At 46.0% G+C, this 27,775-nt stretch overlaps 1 protein-coding gene across 1 annotated transcript; it reads left to right on the top strand.

Moving 5' to 3' along the window:
- LOC146863779 (extracellular calcium-sensing receptor-like) lies at positions 1 to 27,600 on the top strand. The gene is made up of 3 exons (XM_085636750.1): positions 1 to 33; positions 551 to 1,396; positions 26,033 to 27,600. Exons 1-3 carry the CDS (start codon positions 1 to 3, stop codon positions 26,075 to 26,077), a joined length of 924 nt encoding a protein of 307 aa, XP_085492876.1. The 3' UTR covers positions 26,078 to 27,600.
- The last annotated feature ends 175 nt before the right edge of the window (positions 27,601 to 27,775 follow it).

The following is a 27,775-nucleotide window of genomic DNA, read 5'->3' as shown; positions in this document are numbered from 1 at the left end:
ATGGAAGGTGACAAATTAGGAGCCTGTACAAAGGTGGGAATAACAAGCCAATGATGAATCAGAAGCCAGTATTTAGGACGGACAATGACACAAGCCAATGGCAAATATGGATGGAGAGTGGGCGGAGCTTCTATTCACCTACTTGTTCACAATAAGTCTGGCAGAGCAGCGCATGCGCGCTGGCTCAAGGTACAACCTAAAAACGATTTTCTTTATTTTATTGGTAGGGTAGCAGTATTACTAATGAATACACACAATTGTATGAATAAACCATTATTTTTCTTTCAAAGCCTCTCAATTTCATATTGTTTCACAACTGTGTTGACTTTAAAAAACCAACATAAAAATCTCCCACCCCATTGGCCAGTGCTGTAGCATACACTATTGTCATTTTAGTCAGGCCTATTTTGGTTTTTCCCTGTTGCTCTGACTGTGACTCTCTGAACATAATGTAATTCAATCTCGCCTTCGAGTTTGAAAGCAGATTTATTTTAATGTACCAAAAGATTGACGGAAATCACTTTTTCACACCATTTTCTCTTGCTTACAGATCAGTTTTGGGGCATTAGATCCCGCATTAAGTGACAAAGTGAGATTTCCATCCTTTTATCGCACTGTCCCGAATGAGTTCTCCCAGTATGCAGGAATCGCTCAGTTGTTACAGTATTTCGGCTGGAGCTGGGTTGGAATCCTGGCCACAGATGATGACAGTGGGGTGAAAGCTGTGCAAGGGTTAAAGATGGCGATCACCCAGCACGGAGGCTGTGTTGAGTTTTCCTATATGATTCCCAATGAAAGAACTGAAATGGGTCATTTCGCCCTGAACCGGATTTTGTATGACTTCGGGAAGACCACGGCACAGGTGATGATTGTCTACGGCACAGGCACATCCTTAACACATTATCTTATGCGCGAGGAGTGGTTACTATTCCCGCATAAAACGGTTATCGCTTCAGTGTCTTTCTCCTTTTTTGATAACTTTAGTTATGGAATGCACATGATAGTATTCAATGGGACACTATTGTTTTCAGTTAAAAAAAGGGAAATATTTGGTTTGTTGGATTTTCTCCACAGTTTAAGACTTTCAAGCTTTTCAGAAATTGAAGATCTGTCGGACTTATGGCAGGAAATCTTTGACTGCAGATTGATGGGCAAAAAGGAATGGAAGCTTCTGTCCAGTGACTATATGAATACTCTTCCGATTTGTTCAGGGAATGAGACCCTGAAAAGTCTTGCATCGTCCGTGGATGGTGTCTCAGACTTTCGACTCTCCTACAGCATGTACACAGCTGTGTACGCCTTGGCACACTCACTACATAACATGCTCTTTTCTGATTCCAGACCAGCAACTGTTACTACTAGTGGGCACCAACATCAGGAGCTGAAGCCCTGGAAGGTAAACCTTGCTGCAAAATCCTTTCTCTGTGTTCTTGTTCCTCTTTCCCCTTTTGTTCAAGAAATGTTTTTGCTTTCAGAAATGTATTATATGTTATGCTGAAGTAACTACGGCTAAACTACAATACGCATTGTTTCTACCCAAGGGAACCATTGTTCTTTATACGTTAAATACCCAGGTTCCTAGGGACACAGGGTCACCCCATTGTGTTAATATATATTGCTGCACAGTGAGGCAGACATGCAAATCCCCCATTGCTGCCACAGATTCCATGTATCATGGTTGTGTGATGGAAGAAACATGTTATGTTTCCACAGTTTGGTATCAGACTTCTATCACGTCATTCTCTCTGTTCAGTAGTAGTAACACAATATTGATATCCCTTTTCATGTCATTACTCCATAATTTCTCATGAACTACTGTTCAAGATATATGATCTTCTTCTCCTGAAGATCAAACATTTATTTCATGTAATGAAAAATTTCCTAGCTATCGTAACGGAAAGTTTCAATTCTATTAAAGACTTGGAGGCGAGGATTATGGATTATGCCTTCTTTCCTCACTTTTATTAACAGCAGACACATTTTAAAATGTTTTTTTTAAAGTACAAATCTACATTTCCCAAAACCCTTGGGCTAGATGTAGGCAAAACAACACTTTCCAATTAGCCACAGCATTGGTCTATCCAATCAGGACACAGCTCCCTTGATGTAGACTGCCCTCACTGGCCATTCGTTCTCTTTCGTCGCGTGAATTAAGCCGTCATACAGCATTCATGCATCTTGTTTGGTTGTATCAGCACCTACGAGGACAAAGGTAAATCGTCATACTGAACTAGGCTACCATTAAACCTAGAACTTCAAAATCAGTGAGGCAGATTGTATAACTGAACACAAAGCAAACATTCATGGTTCGCAATAACAAGGAGAAACTCCACCAAAATGAATTCCTTACTCCAACACGGGGAGGGTCACATTGATCAGAACCCTAGGGGGGGATAATCCTCACCTCCTAGTCCTTAATAGAATTGAAACTTTCTGTTACGATAGCTAGGACATATTTCATTCTATGTCAGGATTGGAGGCAAGGATTATGCTAGTTCAAAGCCTGCTCACCACGAGGTGAGCCATATCCAGGACTGGCTTGAAATAGAACCTCCTAAAGGTAGAGTCTGAAGACCAGTCAGCCGCATTGAGAATATCCTCTAAAAAGGGCCCCCAAGTCAAATGCTTTCGAAACCATAGCATCTTGTGCTGAGTGAGCTCCAAAGATCCTGAGGTTAATGCCTGCTTCCTGCATAACCCACCTGACCCACCTAGCAATCGTGGGAGAAGACACAGCCCTAAAGGGTTTACGCAGGGCAATAAGAAGTTGGCGTTCTCCTGGAGGACGGTACTCCTCTGTCATCTTCTCGTATGCCTTGACGCACCGAACCACGCACAACTTAGGAGTATCAGGGAATCCCGGATATGAAATTACCCTTGTGTGACATTTCATCCTTCTCTGGAGGGTGAAGGTGACTCCGGTTGGCATGAACATTCTAGCTTGGAGTCAAAAAGATCGATCGAAAAGAGACCCTACAAGTCGTTCAACCACGGAAAAATCTCTGAATCCAATTTCCACAGACTGGAGTCTTTAAAGTTGCGGGACTAAAAATCCGCTACTGAATTCTCCTGACCGGGAAGATATTCCGCTGTCACAGAGATGTGGTTACCCAGGCAATATTGCCAAAACCCTTCGGCCAAATCCGAGAGGGCTTTGGACCTCATGCCTCCCAGATGATTGATATATCGCACCGCTGATATGTTGTCAATATTTAGAAGGACAGAGGACTGAACAGACTCCCTCATCCAGCAGCGAATGGCAAATGAGCCTGCCAGAAGCTCCAGACAGTTGATGTGTAACTTCCATTCTTCTGGTTACCACAATCCTCCTGTGGAAAAATCGCCGTATCTGGCGCCCCAGCCTAACGTGCTGGCATCTGACTTTATCACTAAATCTGGCGCGGAGCCAAAAATCCCTCGACCGTTCCAGGCCTCCATGTGTTGTAACCACCAATGAATCTCTTCCCGGGCCTATTCGGAAAGCATTACCTTGTGGGAATAGGGGCGCCCTTTGCGCAAAAGGAGTGCCTTGAAGCGTTGCAACGCCCGATAATGAAGGGGCCCGGGAAGATTGACTGGATGGATGCTGAGAGAAGGCCGACCAAACAATCGATGTCTCTGAGAGAGACTTGACTCTTTGCTAGGGCCCTTCGCAACAAGTGCTTGATCTTGGACACCTTTCTGGTCGGTAAACTGAGCGTGGATGTTGTGGAGTCTATTACAAATTCTAGAACGGAAAGAGACTGAGAGGGCGTGAGCACTGACTTCGACTCATTGATGACGAACCCCAGGCTCTGGAGAAGATCCACTGTCATCCAAAGATGACGAAGAAGCAGGAGAGGGCACGTTTTTTCCTTCAAGAGGAGGTTGTCTAGGTAGACGATCATAAGGATACCCCGGGCGCTCAAGCATTCCACCACAGGCTTGAAGACCTTGGTGAAGTACCAAGGCGCTGATGAAAGGCCGACTGGAAGGGACACAAACTTGTATGTCTGCCCTCGCCAGATGAAATGAAGAAATCACCCAGTGAGGAGGGAAAACTGGGACGACCAAGTAAGCGTCTTTCAGGTCCAGACGCACCAGCCAGTCCGAAGGACGTAAGATTTCCATGAGGAGATAAATCCCCTCCATTTTGAAATGGTGGTAAACCACCCACTCATTGAACCCGCTGAGATTTATTACGGGACACTTGCCTCCATCGGTTTGTCCACCAGAAAAATGTTGCTAACAAAGACTCTGGGATGGAGGGCTGCGGGAACTATAGCTCCCTTGGTAAGGAGGGAATCAACCTCTGATTCCACGAGGGAGGAGTCTAGAAGAGAAGACTGCATGGGACGGGGCCTGAGTCGCTGAGCAGGCTCGCCTATGTACTCTATGCGAAAGCCTTGAACTGTTTGCATCACCAATGGATTCCTGGTGATAGAAAAGCCAGGTCTGGAAAAAACTCCCCAGCTGCCCCCTTATATTTAGTTGGGAAGAAGGGAGAACACTCCCCGGTGTTATTTGAAGCTGCTGCTCCTCGGTATCCTCTGCCCTTGCCAAGTCGACCTCTGGTAGGGTAAATGTTCCCGAACTGGGACTGGTCCCTGCCTGGGACATTGCCCTCTTGATTGTTGGTTAGAACCATGGCCGGTCGAGCAGCCTCTTCCTCGACCGGCCCCCCTGAACACCCGGGGAAACACCTTTTTTATAGTCATTTGTGCTCTGTCAAGAGCGGTGAAGGTGTTCACAAATTTGTCTAATTCCTTGACAAAGGGCTCTCCAAAGAGACCTCCCTGGTCCACTGGTCCTGCCTCTGAATCTGCCAGGTCCCCAAGCTTCGGATCAACTTTGATGAGTAAGGAGCGGCGATGCTCCGTGGAAAGGGCACAATTAGCATTGCCCAATAACACTATTTCCCTTTGATCCCACCCAGAAAGGGACTCGGGGGGAAATAAGGGAATCGGGATACTTGGCTTCCTCAGCCGTATCCAGAATTTTGGTGAAGAGCCCTAAAACATCCAAGAGCTTGTCCTGGCATGTACGCCAGGACCTATCTATCTCTTTTTTGGGATCCCGCATAAACTTTTGCAAAAACGTGGCCATAGGGGCATCAATTTCAGGAGTAAGGGCCACTTTGTCGTCCAGGGAAGGACGAGGGCATTCTGCCCGGAGGCAGTTCTGCGCTTTCTTATCTAAGGGCTTCCTGATACGCATTGCCACATAGCTGGCTACCTTATCCGCCGGGTACCGGACCAATGAACGGGGATGAATAATGTTGTCAGGATAAAACATATCAGCGGAGTCATCTGGGAGTGTCGAAGGACCAGGCTTGGAAGGGTCAGAGGCAGCGTTCCCTGTATCGCCCTGAGGAATGGGCAGACCGTCACCTGTAGGTAGTAAGTTAGGCTGTGTGGCTAAAAAGGCCTGTTTCAGTTTGTCAAAGGCAGAGGAGTCCACCCCAGCGTTGCGGGCGCCTTTGTTGGGAGGAGGGACAAACTCATTGGTTGGAGTAGGAGCAGAGAGCTGGGACTGGAGAGGAGCTAATGGAAGGTGAGTGAGGTGAGCCAGATCTTGGTCAATTTTGCGGGACAGTCTGTCCTCTAAGGGGGCCATGTTCCCCCACAGCTTTGTAGATTGATGCATCCACAGCATCATAAAAATCGTCGTCCCAGGGAAGGTCGGCTAGGGCATTCTCTTCCCCTTGACAGTCCTCCTCATAGTCCAGATCCATTCTTGGACAAAAGGGAAGGAACCAGCACTGGAGTGCCCGGTAATAGGTTAGGACTGGGAGTCAGTAACGTTGTTTCCAATATGGGCTGGGTGCCTGGCTTCAGAGTGCGAGGTTTAGTCGCAGGTTTATAGGGCAAAGCCTTGGGCACAGAAGGTCTGGTGCAGCAAAAAGTTTATATATGGCAATAACTGGCCTGGGAAGAAGTGCACAGAAAGGCTTAAAAGCCTCAATATAGACCCCAAGGGTGTGTAAAATACAAAATAGGGACTCCGCTGATAATAAGTGCCAGAATACAGCGGAGCGTGGATAAATAAATACAACCTCCGTGAGGCGTTCAGCCAGGCCGATGCTCACGAGGGAACCATGGTGCACCGTTCAAACCCCACAGGATAAGAACACACGCGCCATATCTACGAGTCCAACACACCTCCTAGCAGAGGGAGGACGGTAAGCGCACCAGAGATTGGCCGTGTTGAAACGTTAGAGCGTTCCCGCGGCCCGTAAAGATGTGGCAAAACACCCACAATTTGAGACCAAATTAAGAAAAAACAAGTGTGCCTAAGTGCCAATCGGGAAAATTACACGCAGTGAAAAACACACACGGAAATGTCACACGCAGTGAAAGCATACGCGAAAAGCATATCAATAGGTCAGAGCATGCGTGTGATCCAGCGCAAAAACCCCAGCAACAGGAAACAACCCGTACCAGTATCCTCCCTGCGTCACAGACCTGACGTCACACTAACTCATTCACACATGCAGTCATTGGTGGGAGAGAGAGGGAGAGAGAAAGTAAGAGAGAAAAAGAGGGAAAGAGAGAAAGAGAGAGGGAGAGAGAAATAGGAAGAGAGAGAAGGGGAGAGAGGAAGAGAAAGACAGATGGAAATGGAGTAAGAGAGAGAGAGGGAAATAGAGTGAGAAAGATGGAGAGAGAGAGGGAGAGTGAAAGATAGAGAGGGAGAGCCAGAGAAAGAGAGTGAAAAGAGTGACAGAGAGAGAGAAAGTGTGATAGAGAGAGGGGGGAAGAGAGAGAGAAGGAGAAAGAGTGAGGGGGAGAGAGCGAAAGAGAGAGAGAGAAAAAGAGTGAGAGAGAGAGGGTGACAGAGAGGGAGGGGAAAGAGGGAGAGAGAGGGGGAGATAGAGAGAGAGAGATAGAGAGGGAGGGGGAAAGTGAGAAAGAGAGTGAGAGAGAGGGAGGGGAGAGTGAGAAAAAGAGTGAGAGAGAGACAGCAAGTGAGAGAGGGAGGGGTGAGAGAGAGAGAAAGAGAGAGGGAGAGAGACAGCAAGTGAGAGAGGGAGGGTGAGAGAGAGGGAGAGAGAGAGGGAGGGAGAGAGAAAGAAGGAAAGCAAGAGGAAGAGAGTGAGAGAGGGGGAGGGAGAGAGAAAGAGAGAAAGAAAGGGGAGAAAGAGAGAAAGACATAGAGAGAGGGAGAGAGAAAGTAAGAGAAAAAGAAGGAAAGAGAGGGAGAAAGACAAAAGTGAGAAAAGGAGGATGAGAGAGAGGGAGGGAGAGAGAAAGAAGGAAAGCGAGAGGAAGAGAGTGAGAGCGAGGGGGAGGGTGAGAGAGAGAAAGAGGGAGAGAAAGCTAGTTAGAGAGAGAGAAAGAAAGAAAGAGAGAGATAGGGAGAGAGAGAATGTGTGAGAGGGAGAGAGAGGAAGAGAGAAAGAAAGGGGGAGAGAGGGAGAGAGACACAAAGAGAGAGGGAGAAAGTAAGAGAGAAAAATAGGGAAAGAGAGGGAGAGAGAGGGGGTGAGAGAGAGGGAGAGAGTGAGAGAGGGAGAGAGAGGGGGAGAGGGAGAGAGAAATAGAGTGAAAAAGAGGGAGAGAGAGTGAGAAAGAGAGAGAAATAGAGAGGGGGAGCAAGAGAAAGATAGAGCAAGAGGGAGTGGAGAGAGAGAGAGAAAGAGTGAGAGAAAGAGAGAGGGAGAGAAAGAGGGAGGGAGAGAGAGAGAGAGAGGGAGAGGGAGCAAGAGGTAGAGACAGAGAGCAAGAAAGAAGGAGAGAGAGGGAGTGAGGGAGAGAGTGAGTAGAACAGAGGGAGAGAGAGAGAAAGCGAGTGAGAGAGGAAAAGAGAAAGAAAGAGGGAGAGATAGAGTTTGAGAGAGAGGGAGAGAAAGCTACTGAGAGAGGGAGAGAGAAAGAAAGAGAGGGAGAGATAGATAGAGATAGGGAGAGAGAGAAATAGTGACAGAGAGAGAATGAGGGAGAGAGTGAGAGAGAAAAATGAGACAGACAGAATACAAATACGCAGAGAGTGATGTGGGGAGAAAGAGACAGTGATGGAGGACAAAATGTCAAGAGAGAGAATCTCTGTGTGTTTAGAATTTGGAGGGCACCCCTTCTCTGTTTATCTCTGTGTCAGTGTTAGTTACCTTAGCTGAGTGTGAAAGAATGCAGCACCTCACTGTATCCTCTTACCCTGGTGACTTGTTTCTGACTGTTGGGCTCATTCATACAATGTCACCCTCGTGGGCAGCAGAACCCAGTTTCCTGGGTGCTATTACAAGAAGCCCCCGAATCAGGTTTTACTTGTCATCTGCACACACTAAGGTATTCAGAACAAGCAGCAGTCGCAGGGTAGGACTGGGACAAAAAAAGAGCCTGGCCACCAAATTAAAAGTGGGCCCATTAGCAAATCAGACAGCTAAAAAAGTTACCAATGTTCGCAAATCAGGACAGTTTTAAATAACAGACAATCTGTATATGAATATTTTAAGGTATTGAGACCTTGGACATCGGTGCTTGCTGCAGGCCATGTTTGTGGTAATATAAGAGAAATCAGCAGTAAACACTGGCACACCAGACCATAAAACACCCACAGACAGCCGAAAAACTGCCAATACACTGACATGTCGGACCGGCCCTTCAGGCACTGCCAGATTGCCCTATAGGCCAGTCTGACCCAGAGCAATACTGTCTGGAAGGGGAACTTCGTGTTACAGAACCTGAATAAGTGCTGAACGTCTGCCAAAGGTTGTTCATGATGCTGGCACCATCACCTCCATTTCTATGTGCTTGAAGAACACTGGACCTCAGTAGGCCACTAAAATCCTGCAGATTGGTCAAGGGAAGACTGCATATTTTGGCTTTAAAAGTATCATTTACATGTTAAGTGACATAACAATTGTTCCTCCCCACTACAGATAAAAAACTGAGTAGAATTACACCCAACTAATGTAGAACCTTACATGTAAGAGGCCTTTTTTATTATATATACAAATACAAAAGAAATAAAAGAGTTGTTGGGAAGAAGTTAGGTGTTTAGGCTCTCATTATGAGTGTTCCATAAATCTGTGAACCCTCTGTTTGCGCAGAAGTCACAATTACAAGCTTGTCAAAGTTACTGGGTGCAATGAAGAGTGACCCCATCAGAGTTAAAGTTTGACAGTACAAACGAGATGCTACTAGCAATAAAAAAAGGTCATAGAACTCTGAGACATGCAGATTTTGGTGCAAATGCAATAATTCCCAGCATAATTGTCCCCATATGAAAGAGAAAAACTTTGAAGAGCCATTATCCATACCAACCCACCAGGTTTCTTTATGTAACTGTAAATATAATTATATAAATAACATATAGCATACTAGTAATCTTGACCCAGTTATTCCTATGAATATTCCTAAACTGGTCTGTGTAGGAAACTGGCTCTATATATACTACACCAAAATGAGGTATAGTGTGGATTGAGTCCAGGTGACCCCAGAGGTAGGCAGAGGTTAAAGTTAGATAGAACATTACTCTCTATTTGTGGTAGAGTGGTCGAGCAGTAAGGCAGTATCAGAGGACAGTGTTAACCATTTGATGTACACACTGAGTCAGCAAATGAATTCACACACTCAAGGACTGAACTCTAGACCAATGGTTTTTTATAAAAACAAAATGCTGTTGTTTTATATTTAGAACCAAGCAAGCCTGGCACAGGTAAGCATTAAATACTTTACAGTAATAAGCTGCTGATTGTAGAACAGTTGGAAAATGCAATAGGAATTGTACTTTGTTTGATTTATAGGGGATGCAGTGGGTTGCAATACGTAGCAAATACAGTACATTGAAATGAATAGGTTTTTTCAGTAAGTTACTTTTTACGTTACTTTTCTAACTCAGTGCTGGTTACCTAGATTCAGCACTGGGACATTTCCTGCAAACAGGTAAGTAAATACTTTTCAGTTATTCGTGCGATTTTGCAAGAATATTTTTAGATTTCAAAACTCCACACGTAGAAACTTTTTGGAAGAAAATTGTCAATGTTATCCTATGGAGGAAAAACAGGTTATCGGTTTACAGGTAAGTTATCTACTGTGGCAGTTAAGGTTCTGGGGTTAGACTCACGGTCCCCCAGGGTCAGTGATGCACTCTTGCTACACCCTCAGCGGCATTAAGGTGGCTGGGTGTAGAGTGTTGAGGCCCAATGTTATCCAATAACTGCTGGCCACTGGGTTGTGAGAGCAAAGCTCCTGGGGTTTAGGTCAGGGCAAATGGGGAAACAAAGTAGCACAAAAGGTGCACCCGCAGCGGCACTGAGGCAGCCGGGTGCAGAAAGCTGTTTTGACGTTGGGCGCCCTGTTGTTTTCAATGGAGAACCTCCGGTTTGTAAAAGCACTGCAGGCAGGGAGACGAAGGACTTCTGGGTGCGACCACCACTTCAAGAGGTAAGTTGGGAAGTTAAAGGTTGGTTAGGCACCGTTGGTTTGGGCATACAAGGCCATGGGGCATCGGGTGCAGGGGTGCCTTTTGGGGTCGGATCTTCTTACCTGCTCCTTGTTAGGGGGGCCTTCTGGATTTAGACTGCAGGCGTCGGCAGGAGGCTTGAGGCAGGTCAGGGGTCGACAGATCTCGGGTCAAGATCACTAGGGTGACCTCCTTGCAGTGTTTTTCCACTCGAGCTCGGGCCTGGTTCGGCGGGTGCCGAGAGGGCTGGATTCGCAGTCTCCGGCAGCAGCCAGAGGTTGCAGTTGAAAAAATCCGGTGTTCATGGGAGAAGCAGTCTTTGGAAGGGAAGGCAGGCAGGTCCTCCGGGGTTTTTGAGGTTGCTGGCTGCAGGACACACAGGGATTTTGCAGGAGCAGGTTCGAGGGGAGACAGGCCTGTAGGGCTGGGGACAAGTCAGTGGGCGTCTTCCTCTTATTAGCTGTCTGCACGGCTATTCGGTCCTTCTTCTTTCCTTCTTGTCATTTTTGGATCTGAGGAAGCAAGGTTCAGGGTGCCCCCTAAATACTAGATTTAGGGGCGTTACAGGTAGGTAAAGGGCAGGGACCAGTGGGTCCCTTCCATGGGGTGGGTACGCCCCCTATCATACCACCCTCCAGTGGGAGGGGGGCAGGAGCCTGTCCCTGGTTGGTTGGGTCCCCCCATCCTCAAGATGGCAGGGCCTCGGAGTTGTGCTTCACCTCGCGTCCCAAACTTGAGGGGTGGAGTTGGCAGAGGTGGGCACACGTCTTTCCCTCACTTGTTTTTCCCACCAGTTCTCCTGCCCAAAGATAAGCTGCACTGAAGGACTCCAACCCAGCAAGGACTTGATTCACCAACCTCTGGAAGGTGGCAGGGGCATTCTTTAAACCAAAGGGAATAGCAGTGAACTGATAATGCCCATTAGGTGTGGAGAATGCTGTTTTTTCTTTTGCTCCAGGGGCCATGCCAATTTGCCAGTACCCTGCAGTTAAGTCAAAGGTACTCAGAAATTTGGCTGCACCCAATTTGTCTATCAACGCATCTGCTCTTGGGATAGGGTGATCATCTGTCTTGGTGACAGAGTTGAGCCCTCTATAGTCCAAACAGAACCTCATTTCTCTCTTTCCATCCTGTTGATAAGGTTTGGGGACTAGAACCACTGGGCTGGCCCAGCAGCTCTCAGAGGGTTCGACAACCCCTCACTCCAGCATCTTGCTGACTTCAGCTCTGATGCATTCCTTGACTTGGTCTTACTGTCGATAGATTTTGTTTTTGACAGTTGCACTGTCACCAGTGTCCACATCATGGGTATACCAGTTTTTCAGACCAGTGGTCAAGGAAAGGAGCTTAGCATACTGCTGCAAGACTTGCTTGCAGTCTGCAGTTGAGCAGAGAGGGTATCTGAAAAGACAACTCCATCTACTGACCCATCTTTTGGGCTGTAGGAGAGGAGGTCAGGGAAAGGTTCACTCTCTGCCTCCTGCCCCTCATCAGTCACCATCAGCATGGTGAAGTCAGCCCTGTCATTGTAGAGCGTTAGGCACTTCACATGGATAATCCTTTTGGGTGTCCTGCTTGTGCCCAGGTCCACCAAGTAGGTGACCTCACTCTTTTTTTCTAGACTAGGGTAAGGGTCACTCCATCTGTCCTGGAGTGCCCTTGGTACCACTGGCTCCAAAACCCATACCGTCTGCACAGGTTGAAATTCACCTAGTGCAGCATTTTGGTCTTACCAGTGCTTCTGAAGCTCCTGGCTGGCCTCAAGATTTTTGGATGCCTTTTCCATGTACTCAGCCATTCTGGACCTTAGACCAAGCCATAGTTCATAATATCTTGTTTGGGTCTTGGAGAGGCTTCTCTAAACCCTCTTTTACAAGACAGAGTGGTCCCCTTACAGGATGGCCAAACAGAAGTTCAAAAGGGGAAAACCCTACTCCCTTCTGTGGCACTTCTCTGTAAGCGAAAAGCAGGCATGTTAAGAGGACATCCCATCTCCTTTTGAGTTTTTCAGGGAGCCCCATAATCATGCCTTTCAATGTCTTGTTGAATCTCTCAACAAGGCCATTGGTTTGTGGGTGATAGGGTGTAGTAATCTTGTACTGCACCCCACACTCTTTCCACATGTTTTAGGTAAGCAGACATGAAGTTGGAACCTCTGTCTGAAACCACCTCCTTAGGAAACCCTACTCTGGTGAAGACACCAATTAGGGCCTTGGCTACTGCAGGAGATGTAGTAGTCCTAAGGGGAATTGCTTCAGTGTACCTCGTGGCATGATCCACTACCACTAGAATGAATTTGTTCCCTGATGTTGTGGAAGGTTCAAGTGGACACACTATGTCCACACCTACCCTTTCAAAGGGAACCCCTACCACAGACAGTGGCATCAGGGGGGACTTTGGGTGGCCACCTGTCTTGCCACTGACAGGTAACACAGGAGCTGATAAACTCTTTCACCTTTTGGTGCATCTGGGGCCTGTAAAAGTGGCTAATTAGCCTCTCACAAGTCTTGGTTTGGCCCATATGTGCAGCTAGGGGATGTCATGAGCTAAGGTTAGGAGGAACTCTCTGTACCTCTGTGGCACTACCACTCTCCTGGTTGCTCCAGGTTTGGGGTCTCTTGCCTCAGTGTACAGTAATCCCTCTTCCCAATAAGCTATGTGGATACCACTGACATCTCCCTTTGCTTCTGAAACAGCTTGCTGCCTCAGGCTTTCAAGAGTGGGACAGTCCTGCTGCCCATGGCACAGCTCTTCCCTAGAGGGTCCCCTTGGGCCCAAGAGTTCAACCTGGGAAGGGTCAAGCTCCATAGGCTCAGTTCCCTCTGGGGTGTCCAAGTCCTCTCCATGCGGAGAGGGGTCCTGATCCTTTTGCTGAATAGAAGCTGGTTCCCCAGTCTTCTTACCTTTTCTCTTAGAAGGTTGGGTCACACTTTCAGGCTCCAATACTTCTTTTTCACTAAGCCTTTTGGTCTGTGCTCTTGTTTTTACACCCACCAATTCAGGGATATCCAGCATTGCTGTCTGGGTTTTTAGTTCAACCTCAGCCCAGGCTGAGGTTACCAGGTCATTGCCAAGCAGACATGCAGCTGGTAGCTTTGGAGAGACCACTACCTGTTTCAGGGCAGTAACCCCCCCCCAGCCTAATGTCACCATAGCCATTGCATGGTTAGTGTCAACACTGTCAGCATTGGTGACTGGGTAAGTACGCCCAATCAAGTATTGCTCAGGGGAATCCAGTGTGTCTCTCACCATAGTGACAGTGGCACCTGTATCCCTCAGAGCCCCTATCCTAGTTCCATTAATCCAAGGGTATTGTATGAACTTCTTTAAGTTGGGTGGCCACACAGCTATAGTGGCAAACTCAACGTCGCCCTCTGAAACTAGAACTGCTTCAGTGTGCAACCTGATTTACTCTGGGCACACTGTTGATCCCATCTGGAGACTTGCTACACAAGGAGTGGCTGTAGCTGTAGGACTAGGGGCCTTTTATCTAGAGCATGCACTGTCTCCAGTTAAGTGTCCCAACTTTCTACAGTTGTTACACCAGGCCTTTGTGGGATCAAAGTTCTTCCCCCTGTATCTAGGACCGGATTGGGAAGAGTTTTGGGACCCACCCCCCTCTGCAGGTTTTTGGGGCCCCTGAGAAGACTCAGACTTTTTATCTTGGGGATTCTCACCACCTTTCTCCTGGGGAGGTTTTGTAACCCCTTTCTTTTGGTCACCCCAGTGGTCGTCTTAGTCACTCTAGCCTTTACCCAGTGGTCTGCTTTCTTTCCCAATTTTGGGGAGAATTTAGACCTAGGTCTGCCAAATGCTGATGTAACTTTTCATTCGTGCATTTACTTAAAATATGTTCCTTCATAAACAAGTTGTAAATTCCAGTAAACTCATGCACATTGTGTCCAGTTAACCAAATATCTAGTGTCTTTACTGAGTAGTCTACAAAATCAATCCAGGACTGGTTTTGGGTTTTGTGAGCCTTCCTGAATCTAATTCTGTAGTCCGCAGTTGTGAGTCCAAATCCCTCAATCAGAGTTCACTTCATGAGGTTATAAAATCCAGCATCTGGCCCAGAAAGGGTCAAGAGTCTGTCTCTGCAGTTACCAGAGAACAGTTCCCACAGGAGTGCACCCCAGCGAGGTTTCTTCACCTTTCTCATGTCACAAGCCCTCTCAAAGGCTGTGAACCATTAAGTGATGTAATCACCCTCCTCTAGGGACAATCTCTTTGGGGATTTTAGGATCATAAGATTGATCTTTATCCTTATTATTTTGATTTCTGCCATCATTGATGGTGCTAAACCCATCTTGTTTCTTTCTCTCTCTAGAGCCAAGAGTCTGGACTCTAGATCCAGTCATTTGGCCAGCCTTGCTAAAAGGCTGTCCTCCTCATTGAGACTGTCCTCAATGTCCTCACCAGAACCTGAGTCACCTGTGTGGACTCTAGGGGGCACATGCATCAACCATTTTTGCGAGCGCAAACGGTGCGATTTGCAAAAATCGTCCGTTTGCGCCCGCAAAAAGGGCATTTGCGATGCATGAAGGGTCAAGGCACTCGCAATTTGAGAATTCGCAATTAATTGCGAGTTCTCAAATTGCGATTGCATTTAAGGAATCGCAAATTGTGATTCCTTAAATGCAATGCATTAAAGTAAAATAATTAGCGATTTCGCTGATAGGGGGCGCAAATTTACCACGAAGTTGAACTTCATGGTAATTTGTAAAAACTTTGAAAAATGCACGAAAGTGCATTTTTCAAAGTGGTAGGTTACACACACATGTCCTTTGGACATGTGTGTGCGCAACATTTGTACACAGATCGATTTCAGGGGTGCAACAGGATGTCGTTTTGACACCCTTGCACCCTTGAAATTGCATTCTCAATTTGCGATTCTCTAATTGAGAATCGCAAATTGAGAACGTCCTCCCATTCATTCCTATGGGCCTCTAGGCCCATAGGAACGAATGGGGAGGTGTTCCTTAATTGCGACTCGCAATTTGCGACTCACAATTAAGAAATATTTAGAAATCGCTATTTTGTAAGCGATTTCTACATGCATAGGCTTTTGCGATTGCTTATTAGCGAATCCTTATTTTTCGCTAATAAGGAATCGCAAATGGCATTTTTGATGCATGTGCTAGTAGGTCCCCATGGGTTCAGTCTTGGAAGTAAGGGAACAGGGTTCCTCTCTTCCCTAGGAAGTGGTGGATGTGGGCACCTTTCTCCATCCTCCTCACCTCCTTCTCCCTCTGACTGGTTATCACCATTTTCAGAGGGGTGGGCCTTTGAATACTCAGCCAACATCTCCTGGAGCTTTTGTTTGGTTGGATGAGGGCCCATTGGTATATTTTTAATGTTACATAAGGACCTTACTTCCTTGAAAGACAAGTGAAGGTACGGGATGAGGTCATGCTCCTCAACCATGTCCTGTATGTCATTATGGCTATCATCACTAATAGCTGGGTTCTGTTTTTGAGACATTCTAACAAAAAAGTTCTAACCCCTCTACCCTTGACTACAGTGACTTTATTTTCTAAAATTCTAAAGGGACTAAAGAAAGGGCCTGACAAGACTTTTAGTAGTTTTGTAAAAATGCCAATTTGAAAATTGAATTCTAAAGGCAATTGAAGAGTTCTGTTGTATGATCAAGTGGTAGCCAAGTAGTCCAACAAATGCAAGTTGTGTATCCCACCGCTGATCCACCAATGTAGGAAACTGGTTCTATATATACTGCACCAAAATGAGGTATAGTATGTATAGAGTCCAGGTGACCCCAGAGGTAGGCGGAGGTTAAAGTTAGATAGAACCTTACTCTCTATTTGTGATAGAGTGGTTGAGCAGTAAGGCAGTTTCAGAGGACAGTGTTAAGCATTTAATGCACACACTCAGTCAGCAAATGAATTAACACACTCAAGGACTGAACTCTAGACCAATTGTTTTTGTATAAAAAATATACTGTTCTTTTAGAATCAAGCAAACCTGAAACAGGAAAGCATTAAATACTTTACAGTAATAAGTTGCTGACAGAGAACAGTTTGAAAATGCAATAGGAATTGTACTTTGTTTGATTTACAGGGGATGCAGTGGGTTGCAATACTTAGCAAATACAGTACATTGAAATGAATAGGCTTTTTCAGTAAATTACAGGTAAGTTATTTTTACGTTACTTTTCTAACTCAGTGCTGGATACGCAGATTCAGCACTGGGACATTTCCTGCAAACAGGTAAGTAAATACTTTTTGGTTATTCGTGCGATTTTTCAAGAATATTTTTAGATTTCAAAACTCCACACTTTTTGGAAGAAAATTGTCAATGTTATCCTATGGAGGAAAAACAGGTTATCGGTTCACTGGTAAGTTATCGACTGTGGGAGTTAAGGTTCTGGTGTTAGACTCAGGGGTCCCCCAGGGTCAGTGATGCCCTCTTGTTACACCTTCAGCGGCACTAGGGCGGCCAGGTGCAGAGTTTTGAGGCCCAATGTTATCCAATGGTGTATAGTGGGCCTCCGGTTGGTGGCTGCTGGCAAGCAGGCCACTGGGTTGTGGGAGCAAAGCTCCTAGGTTTCAGGTCAGGGCAAATGAGGAAACAAAGTAGCACAAAAGGTGCACCCTCAGCGGCCCTGAGAAAGCCGGGTGCAGAGTGCTGTTTCGACATTGGGTGCCCTGTTGTTTTTAGTGGAGAACCTCCGGTTTTCAAAAGCACTGCAGGGAGGGAGACAAAGGACTTCTGGGTGCGACCACCACTTTGAGAGGTAATTTGGGAAGTTAAGGGTTGGTTAGGCACCATTGGTTTAGACACACAAATAGGGCGTCAGTTGCAGGGGTGCCTTTTGGGGTCGGATCTTCTTACCAGCTCCTGGTTGTGGTTAGGAGGGCCTTCTGGATTTAGACTGCAGGCTGGAGGCTTTATGCTCATAAAGTCACAGATGTCTCAGATTATAACACAAAACATATCACTAATAACATGAATATCAGATTATAACATACATCATATCACTAATAACATGAATCTCAGATTATAACACACATCACATCACTAATAACATGAATCTCAGATTATGACACACATCATATCACTAACAACATAAATCACAAATAACATGAAAAATGTGAAAAAAGGAAGAAGATAAATATAGGGGGTCGAGAATATTGGCTACAAAATATTGGTTGTGACATTTTTGTAAATGATCCATCTAGTGCGCACCGTCCACAAGAGCCAACAGAATTCCATCAGGGCAGGGATGATGTGATCATATTTCCTGAGGCCCTGAATGAGATGTGCTGGTGCTCCTAAAGGATGCCAGCGTGGTGTCAGAGAGTAGGGCATTACCACTATTCAGATGCAAGAGTACAAGGGCTGAAACAGCAGTTCTCAAGTCGCTTCCTGGAAGAAACAAACTGTTTTTTTCTGTTTGGTAACGTGATTCTCGAGGGAGAGATCAGTGTCCAGTGATTTGGCATTCAGTGAGAATTAGGATTCAAAACCATCAAAATTCACCTTATTGTGCCTGGTTTCCAGGGTGTGATGTAAGATTTTTCGTCACATAAAATTAAGTCTGTCTTAGTTGGGTTGAGTTTCTGTAGGCACTAGACATCAAGATCTGGATGAAGTCCAAATAGTATTTGAGGGATTGCTTGTCTGAAGCAGAGGAGAGTTTCTAGTAGAATTGTCTATCGTTGGCGTATTGGTGAATCTTGATGCTCTTATCTGTGAGCAAAGCATCAAATGGCTCCATGTAGAAGCTGAAGCTGACAGGCAACATTATGGAACCATAGGGGACTCCACAAGTGATAGGGACTTTTTTGTGACAGACAGTTGCCTATGTAAACATACTGGTGTTGGTTGGAAAAGTAGATGTACAATCAGTGACTAATGCATGATCTAAAATTGTATGGCATGTGGAAATTGGTGCAGCTATCTATCATTTTGTGCAATACTCCTGTGCTCTTTCATTTGTATTATTCCCCCAGCTGCTGTACAATCGCCACTGTATTTCGGTTAGACCTCATTTCATAAACTATGCCAATAAGATATTGATACATGCAGGCTATTTTGTCAATCACATGTCACTACGAGATAGTAGCAGCACCAAGAAATCATATGCCTGCTCTAAAATCTTACCATATGCCACTATAAACCTGATTACAACAGGGAAGTCAATTTCTGACAGCCTTGTTGTAAATACTGGTTTTCCATTACACTAACACATACAGAGTCTGATTGACAGACGAAAGAGAAAAACTGCATTCAGATATCTACAATCAAGTGTAGTTTTACTACTCTGCACTCTGATGAACTCTGATTCAAATCCTAAATATGCACACATTTCACCTAATGGCAAACATCTACTCACTCTCAATGTCGGTGTTTGCCCTGTGGTGATTGTTGTTGCTAATAATGATGTCGATGTACACAATGATACATTTGTGCATATAAACGAAATCGTATCACTGTTGTCAAAATCACCCAGTAGGACTTCTCCATCAACCCAGAATCGGAAATACGTGGTCAGGAAGGCCCTGTCGTCTAGGCCTGAGACAACTGATTGACAGATCACAGGTGGGGTGGTACGTCACCAGCATGAAAAACACGCAAACAGGAAAAACCCAGACTAATCTCACAGATAGGCAGCAACACCACGATGGTCTGAAGAAATTGGCCCCAGTAAAGCTCACATGGCCGAAGAGGCGCGTGTTTCCAAAACGCCATATAATTAGATGCCACATGCATTTAGGAACACTCAGCCAATCAGTACACAGCACATGCAGTGATCACATGCCCCCCCATGCTGGACATCTGTATATATTACGCACTGGCTCTAATTGTGTCCACGCAAGGTTGAGACCCACCTGCATGTGGTATCAGGTGCGACTAATTTATGGCTCCATGACTAGGCCCACATTCCTCTCCCAAAAAAGGATCTATTAATTTTTTTCTGATGTTCCAAGAAATTTATATAATGGCTCCCAAATTGATTGTACTTTGAGACAGTTCTCAGACTCTTTTCTGTAAATGTACTCCCGGGCGAAGTGTTTAATTAAACCAACAGTTTCTGTTTTGCCAAATGCCTCTTGTCTTCAAGGTTAATTCACATTCAAGTAACATTTTAGCTAGCCAGCCAGGAGAGATTGGTGCTCCGCACCCAACTACAGCTGCAGGAAAAACCCCGACTACACAGATTCTCCTCAGCGCAGTAAGGAAAGTGAGCAAACAGCACATGTGATTGGCAGGTATGCTGTATCCATGGGGAAGAGGTCAGTCCTGAAGCCGCCAAGTGGGTAAGAGACTACATCTGATCCTGAGTCCCAGCTTTTGGCATATAGCAACCCAGGAAGAAGTGCAAAATTGTAACCTGCCCACCCTGCAGCAGACAGAAATCTGACATATTGCCCATTTTATGTATCCAAACTGAGTAGTAGCAAGGTGGTCTCGGAGGTGATCCCGCAGAGGTCCCCTTTTTTTCGATAGAACGCTAGGAAAGGTGAATGTTGTTAGCTGCTTGGACTGCTGGGCTGAACACAGATGGTACGATTGTCCTCTGGGTGTGATACAGGGGCGAGCTTTCACCGCTTGGACCACTGGGTGCGATACAGATGGTACGCATAGGCCCTGTTCTGGTATAGGGCCAGCACATTGATCTTATTTTTTAGTCTAAAAGGGTTTTCTCAGTGTTACCAGTTTCTTAACACTGAAGGTATCTGAAAGAAGTGAGCTGTGTTGTTCTCTTGGACCGCTGGGATTGATACAGATGGTACGCATGACCCCTGGGTGGATATAGGGTGTATTTCAGACATTAGGGAAATGTAGACCTTGGAGATTAGGTGTAGTTTGTGCTAGGCCAAGAAGAGCCTGTGGTTTTCAAGTTTTTCCTGGTTTTCAAGTACATTGTTGTTTGTTTGTCCCGGAGCTGATACTGACATACTATTGGGCTCACTTAGTCCCGTGTACCACGTAGAGCCTCCCCTTATAATCTGGTAGCATTTCCTAAGAAGCAGGCTAAGGATTTTTTGGGGACACAGTCATCATTTTTTCTGTGTCAATTTTTCTCTCTCTTTCTTCATTGTGGTTACTAATTGATGCATTCTTGATGCTGTGGTGCTGGTAAATTGTTGCAACTGTCTTTTTGTCTTTAGTGGTGAGCTTTGTTAATGACTCAGCGTGCTTATGAAGGCGTTGCCAATTCTAACAGTCGTTATTTGATGTCTGCTATTTTTCTGCTGAATTCACATATTTTGAACTAACAATTGCCCTTTACTTCAAGTTGTGACTCTTCATATGCATTGTTGTTTATGTTTGTTAAACCTCTATTCTGATGCATCTATATATAGAATTGAGCATGTGGAGGTCATTGTAAAGAGTAATCCGAAATATTTATTTCCCCACAATCAGAGTAGAACTTAAAATTACGTAATCCTGAGAAGCTGGAGTGTATCAGTGCCCTAAAAAGTTCCCAGCTTAATATGGAGTCACAGCTAAAGCACATGAACACAAGGTTCCCCACGCAGGTTAAAAAACATAGCACAAATTGCCACTAATGGCATGCACATACTAAGGTACATGTGTTCCCCTGGCCAGAGGGGGGAGCCTTCAACACTAACATTATTGAACAGACAGGAACACACATTTGGAGAAAATATGCAGGGCAAAAGACAACCAGAAGAGAGGCACTGTTAGAACTATGGGCCATCTTTGAGGATCCCAAAGAATGACAATCCTATCCCAGAACCAGCAAACAAGGTATCTGCACCTCCTCTACCATATGTAGGTATGCAGGTGCTCAGCCCATTGCCTACCATCCTTTCATTAGGTTATACCAATCCACCGGACGAAGGAGCGACATGCACCCCTACAGAACAATAAACTGCTGGATCAAAACATGGGAGGCCAACAGACCAGCATGCCCAGGCAATCCCAGCATCACCCCATCATGTTGAGGCCATCGAACACAGGAAAAATGCACTACCACCAGTTCAGGTGAGCACAGATGGGTGACAGGGAGATTCATAGTGGGTCTGGACTGCAACATGACTAGCGAGAGTGAGGAGGAGGAGGGCCCCAGTCCCCTGGGATCGACCTCAGGAGTGAGGCTACAAGGTCGGCCCAGCTGACCAAAGGGGAAAATAGGGAACCTATGCCAGAAACTGACAAAATACCCATAAACACACACATCTGGCTGTCCACCCCAGACCTCTCAGAGGAAGATATGGTGGCCACAGTGCTGGTGAACAAGACACCATACAGTTTTCTGGTAGACACGGAGGTGACAAGGCCATGCCTCAGGAAGGGGCAGTCCCCTTATCACATCACACTACAGCTATACAAGGAGTCTTGGGTACAGTGGCTGGAATCCCCTTCACAGAAGCCCTTGAGCTGTAGATGAGGGAATAGAATAAGAGACCAGTTAGTATATTTCTCCTCACCCCTGACTAATATGTTAGGGTGCGACCGAATGACTAAGTCCATCCAGTTTGCCAAAAAATTAACTATAGCCTGCTCCCCCCCTTTAGCATTTTACCTTGTACCTAGACCAGCGAAGCATTCCTGCACTGCATGTACACAGGCAAGGACAGTCCCAGCCAATCAGACCCGCTTCCCTGAGGTAGTCTTGGAATATATGGGGAATGTCTTTAAAGTATGCAGGTTAGTTTGGCAGTGGGCTTGTCGAGAACACCACTTCCTAGTTGAAGCAGCCAAAGGAATGAGAACCTTGATAGCCATCAGGGTATGCAAGGAGGAAGAGAGTTGGGACCGTAACATGCACAATCATACTCGGTCCCCCGAGACTGGGCAGGAAGCAGGGCCAAGGTACATAGGGCTCATGATGGCAACAGCCAGAGCCCACGTACCTCTGAGATCCTTCTGCTCAGCCCCTACCATCACAAATGCACCTCCACCCATGTGGCGGGGAGGTGGTACAGACATGGTTGCCTGGCACTATGTGGTATATTCCCCATGCCTGAAGCCCCCTAGCTGATGCCAGATGCGATACCCAAAAGCATAACCAGCATAGGAAATTTGTCACATAGAGCAAATATGGAGCCACCCCAAGGAAGTGTCCCCATGGACCACCTGTGGAGGGATCCTGAGCATGAGATGGGCAGGGAACCATATGTACTCTCCATACAGCAGACAACTGGGAGGGTACAAGAATTAGCCCAGAAAGACACCGCCAAGTTGGTCCAACACCAATTGAAAAGACAGCCTTCAAGGGGGCCACATTGGCCACAAACGTACAAATGGCACGAGTCTTGAAGGGGGCTCCACCACAGAACCCCAGAGGGTTTCAATCCAGTTATAATGGCAGAAGTCAGGGAGGTTGGCAGCAACCTGACCTCAGTGAATGTTATTATTGCCACCAAATGGGCCACATGGCCGACCGATGCCGCTTAAACGCATATCACGGACAGAAATCGATAAATCTAGGACAGGCCCCACAAAATAACAATTCTCATAGCCAAGCATAGAATAATCGTGAAGCACCTAATACTCAGCTGCAGGGAGGTCAGGCAACCACTGAACCACAGCAGCAGGGATCAGGCAGTTGAAAAGAATACAGCAGACTGTGTCCCCAGCTCAACAAAGATCACAGCAGGGAGGGGTAACTGTCTAGGGAGGCAATGCCTTTACAGAATCACAAAACTTACCTACACAGTAAGTTAAAACCCCCAGAGTGAAAACATCCACTTCAATTAGACTTCAAAAGAATTTAAAAATAAAGACTAGTAAGGCAACATTGGGAATTCAAGCCTTTAATTGTGTTCGGGAAACTCTGGGCTGCTGTACATTTTGTCGATAAGGAATCCACACTAAGGTCTGACATTCGGGCGCTGGCAGAAGCCTAGGCCCCAATCTGCTGCTGGTTCCCCAGGGCGAGGTTGGCTGGCCACCCCCACAAGGGGAGGGCTGTCTGACGGGGGCAGGGCGGTTCCCCATCCAGTGTATAAAAGCAGGCATACAGGTCCCATTACCCATGTCCAATTGGGACGGGTTCCAACAGCCAGGTCAAACGGACCCCTCTTTCGGGCCTCCGGCCTGGGACCAAAATTCCCTCATGGTGTGTGGTTCCAACTGCAGGCAACAGCCTCCAGGCCAATGGTGGCCTCCTTTCAGTTTTAAAACAAAGCAATGTTTCAGTGCTTTGAGCCAGGATTCCCACACACTTGGAATGACAAAGACCCCATAATGTCCCTAATGCATGGACAAACTCCAACCGATCGCAAAGCATTGCAGTACACCGAATCAGTAGGGAAGTTCACTAGAAAAATCGCTCGCCTTTTCCATTACTAGTATCGGTCAAATTTCAACACGTTCTGGCCTAGCACTGGATTCTCAATTTAGTGAAAATCTACCTCCTCCTTTCCCTCAAAGTTTTATAAATATCTAAAGCCTGCTCGTCGGGTCATGTCCTCCAAAACAAACAACAGTATTGTGTTACCGGCTAGAAGTCCCGGGCCAAAGCCGGGGATAGTTGGCCCAAATACCCTGGATAAGACATCATCAGAGGGAGAGGGGGTGCTGGGAAGGAGAGAGTCCACGAAAATCCATCACAGTTCCATGCAAGGTACTCAGAAATATGCTCACCACCGTATCTGGCCTAGCGATCAGCTGACACACATAAGGCTTTACACACACCGTCTGGGGGTAAATATCCCAGTCTGGGACACCGCCACATCAGAAAGACATGGGGGCTGCATGACAGCTCTCTGACCCCTCTGGTACACAACAGTAGAAGCAAGCAAATCTCATGGAAACCTTGGGAAAGGCTCAAAAGACCAGTAAAAAGAAGCCCAAAAGTAGCCCCAAAGAACCTTTTCGAAAAAGGGCATAGTCAAAATACCTGGCGCCAATAAAGAGGGTCCCACTGAATGCTGGGACTGGAGGGGTATACACATGACCCCAGAGCATGTTGCAATCACAAACAACACTTAATTACAGCACATGTGTAGGTCGAAAGGCACCCCTCACACACACACTAGGGAAGGTAGGACATTGTAAGTCTAGAGACACCCATAAAATATTAGTTAAATAACCGAGATCAGCTGCATGCTCATGAAGACCACCCCTTAACAATTATTCTTTTCTGTCATGGGGGAGAACCGATGAACCGTAAGCAAGAATTAAGGCGACCCATGAACAAACACCCAATGTTTTAGAAACCAGAGAAAGTAGAAACCCTAATTGGGGCCACCTTCCAGTGCCCTACTGAAATAGCACGTATGAATGTAAAAGCAGGAAGAGGTATGGCGCTGCGGCAAGGGCGACTGACTCCGGAATCTGGGTATCACGGTTCGATCCACAGCGCCGGTGGCAGATTAGCCCAGCACCATGTAACTCTGGGCAATAGCTTGCTTAATCTTCTCAACGGCCCCTCAGTGCCTAGAGACCCTTACGGTTGATTGTTCGCGCTTTACAAATGTGGATTATTATAAAGCACCCTCCTAAAAAGAAAGGCACAGTAATCCCCAAGAATGATTGATGATGTAAAGAGATGCAAATGTTCTCTGAGCTTAACCAACTAACAGTAGCTCTTATCCAACAGTTCTGCAATCAAGCCACCAGAGTGCACCCCCTTACAGTGGCCCATCTCTGTGGTGACCACTTCCATTATCATAACAAGGCCCAAGTGTGTAAGTCAAAGACTGCAATCTTTATCCACAAAAGTTTTGAACTCTTCCAAAAGTAAAGAAACCCCTGAACACCGTAGGACTACATAGATCATCCCTGTATCCATTCCAAAGACCTGTAATGTTCAATACGTTATGTATTGATGTACAATTGTATACCCTCTGTTTACTCTGGATGTGGCTATATCGATATTATGCCAAAGATCTGCCTAGTCAAATGGAGTCCACCCCGACATTCGCACAGCGGTCGAATAGGGGCATCTCCAATGTCACTCATAATTACACTGAACCTAACACTAGCATCCCACATTAACTGCATGGTGCACTCTTGACAACACTTGGTATCAGCACATGACCCCTGTGGACACCCAGACATCAGCCAAATCATGTTATGTCTGTTCACTGATGCTGCATGCAGTAGGTGCAGACAGACTTTACTTGCACCAAGAGATAGACCCCAAAAAATCTAAATGCCTTTTTCACCTGTACCTGTGTAGGATTAGGGCCAAGATACAACCCAACAGAGTAGAACCCCAAAGAAGAATTGTGAATGTGACTCGTTACGTGGCCAATCCCACAGCACTGCACCTTTTCACTGAGCCTAGCGATATTCAAACAGAGCTACATAGGATGAACTGGAGGGGCACCATAGGTGAGGATATTGTTGGGCCACAAGACTTTCCAGGAAAGAGATTCTTGGAAGTTGCAAAGCCACTGCACCAGTGCACAAACACTTCCACTCCGATTTCCTCTGTGGTCCCAGGGTGACCCTTAGTGCATATGGGGCAGTCTTCTGTAATAACAAATGGACACCAGACATGGAATTCCAGTGAATTCGAGTGTAGGGCCTTCCACCTCGATGATATGAAGGGAAATTAGTCTCATTGGGGAGGGTTAAACACCAGCACAGATAACCCATGTCAGGAAATATGGGATAACTGAGATAGATAGGTACACATGATTGGAGAGGAAGAGGCAACCCCTAATTGTACAGAAACTTACACTGTATTCCTTGTGTTTCATAGGTAAAGGAACGATTCCACTCGGCACAAATGGGAACTGTGGCGTAATACTACACATACCAGATTTGTAATGGGGCACCTCCATGCTGATGGATACTTTCTGGCAGTGCAGTGAATTTGCCTACACCTAACTCGCCCCCGATAATGGGGTCAATACTCCCTCGTCACCATACACACCCTGACCCTGGTCATTCCTGGAGATCTGTCAGGGTTGTACCAACATCTGCTACAGAAGAAGACCACTCTATTGCATCAGGCTTGAGAGAAAAGAACGGCTGAGTTTTTTGGCTGGGTGCAGTTTAAGGACATTCAGGAAGAATTTAGACTGTTTTCTTACACATAAGCAAATGCAGGAGGATCCATACCCTTCTTTACCATGCAGACGACAACAAACGCCCGCTGGTTGCAAATGTTGAAAATGATGAACCGTACTGAGCTTGGCCTTAATATGATCAAGGAAGAACTAAGAGCCATCCGCCTCATGGTGACTCAACATCCATATGTGTATCACTTGATGACCACAAATATCACATTTATCCTAGGCAATGTCATAGACAACAGGACTTTGACTCTAGCCATCCGAGCACTACACGGTTTACAAAGAGACATGAGTTAGGAGGGAGGTGCCCCAGAGCAGGAATGGTATAACTATTGGTTTTCCTGGTTCCCCGGTGGTTGACTGGTTTGTGTATGTCATTGCTGCCCGTTCTCATCTTCATATTGTTTCTGTATGCTTTCCAAGTGAGGGTTTCCTGCTGTAAAAACACAGTCCTTAAATTGGGTAGAATCCAAGTAATTAGGGAAGCAGTAATAGTTAAAACTGAAGCACGATCCGCCCCATATAATGTGACTAGCATGAATATTGGGGTAAATTATGTAGTTGAAAATTCAACTAGATGGTGAAATGTTAATATTGATGTTGATGTACGCAATGATACATGTGTGCATAAAAACAAAATTGAATCACTGTTGTTGAAATCACCTGATATGACCTCTCCATCAACCCAGAGTCAGAAGTATGTGGTCAGGCAAGCCCTGCAACCTAGACCTGAGGCAACTGATTGACAGATCACAGGTGTGGTGGCATGTAACCAACAGAACAAATGCGCGAACAGGAAAAATACAGAATAATCCCAAAGATAGGCAGCGACACCACAATGGTCCAGGAAGATTGGCCCCAATACAGCAGACATGGTCGGAGGGGCAGCCAATCCAAAATCACCATAAAGTTAGATGCCATGAAGTCAGGAACACTCAGCCAATCAGGACACAGCACATGCAGTGATCATGTGCTTCCCATGCCGGACATCTAGACACGTTACCCACTGATTGTGTCCATGCAAGATGGAGACCCACCTTCATTTGTTATCAGGTGGGAGTGATTTATGACTTCATGACTAGGCCCACATTCCTCTTCCCAAAAGGAATGTATACATTGTTTTATGCTGCGCCAGGAAATGTATATAATGGCGTTCAAATTGGTTGTTTTTGAGACAGTCCTCAGTTTCGCTTCTGTTACTATGCTACCGGTTGAAGTGTTTGAATAAACTCACTGTTACTGTTTGTCCAAACTCCTCTTGTCATTGTTTTTTCAAGGTAAACTCACATTTGAGCAACACTGCTTTCTTGTTTTTTTAATAGGGGTTGCCCCCATACCTGTGCTCTCTTTACCAATCTGCTGACATTTTCACACCTACAACTGCAGTGCCATTCAATTAGGCAATGTAGTGCCTAATTGAATGGCAC

The sequence above is a fragment of the Triturus cristatus genome, chromosome 2_1 (assembly GCF_964204655.1).
Source record: "Triturus cristatus chromosome 2_1, aTriCri1.1, whole genome shotgun sequence".
Classification (NCBI taxonomy): domain Eukaryota; kingdom Metazoa; phylum Chordata; class Amphibia; order Caudata; family Salamandridae; genus Triturus; species Triturus cristatus.
The sequence above is the reverse complement of the archived record's forward strand: the minus strand, read 5'-3'. Positions and strand labels throughout refer to the sequence as shown.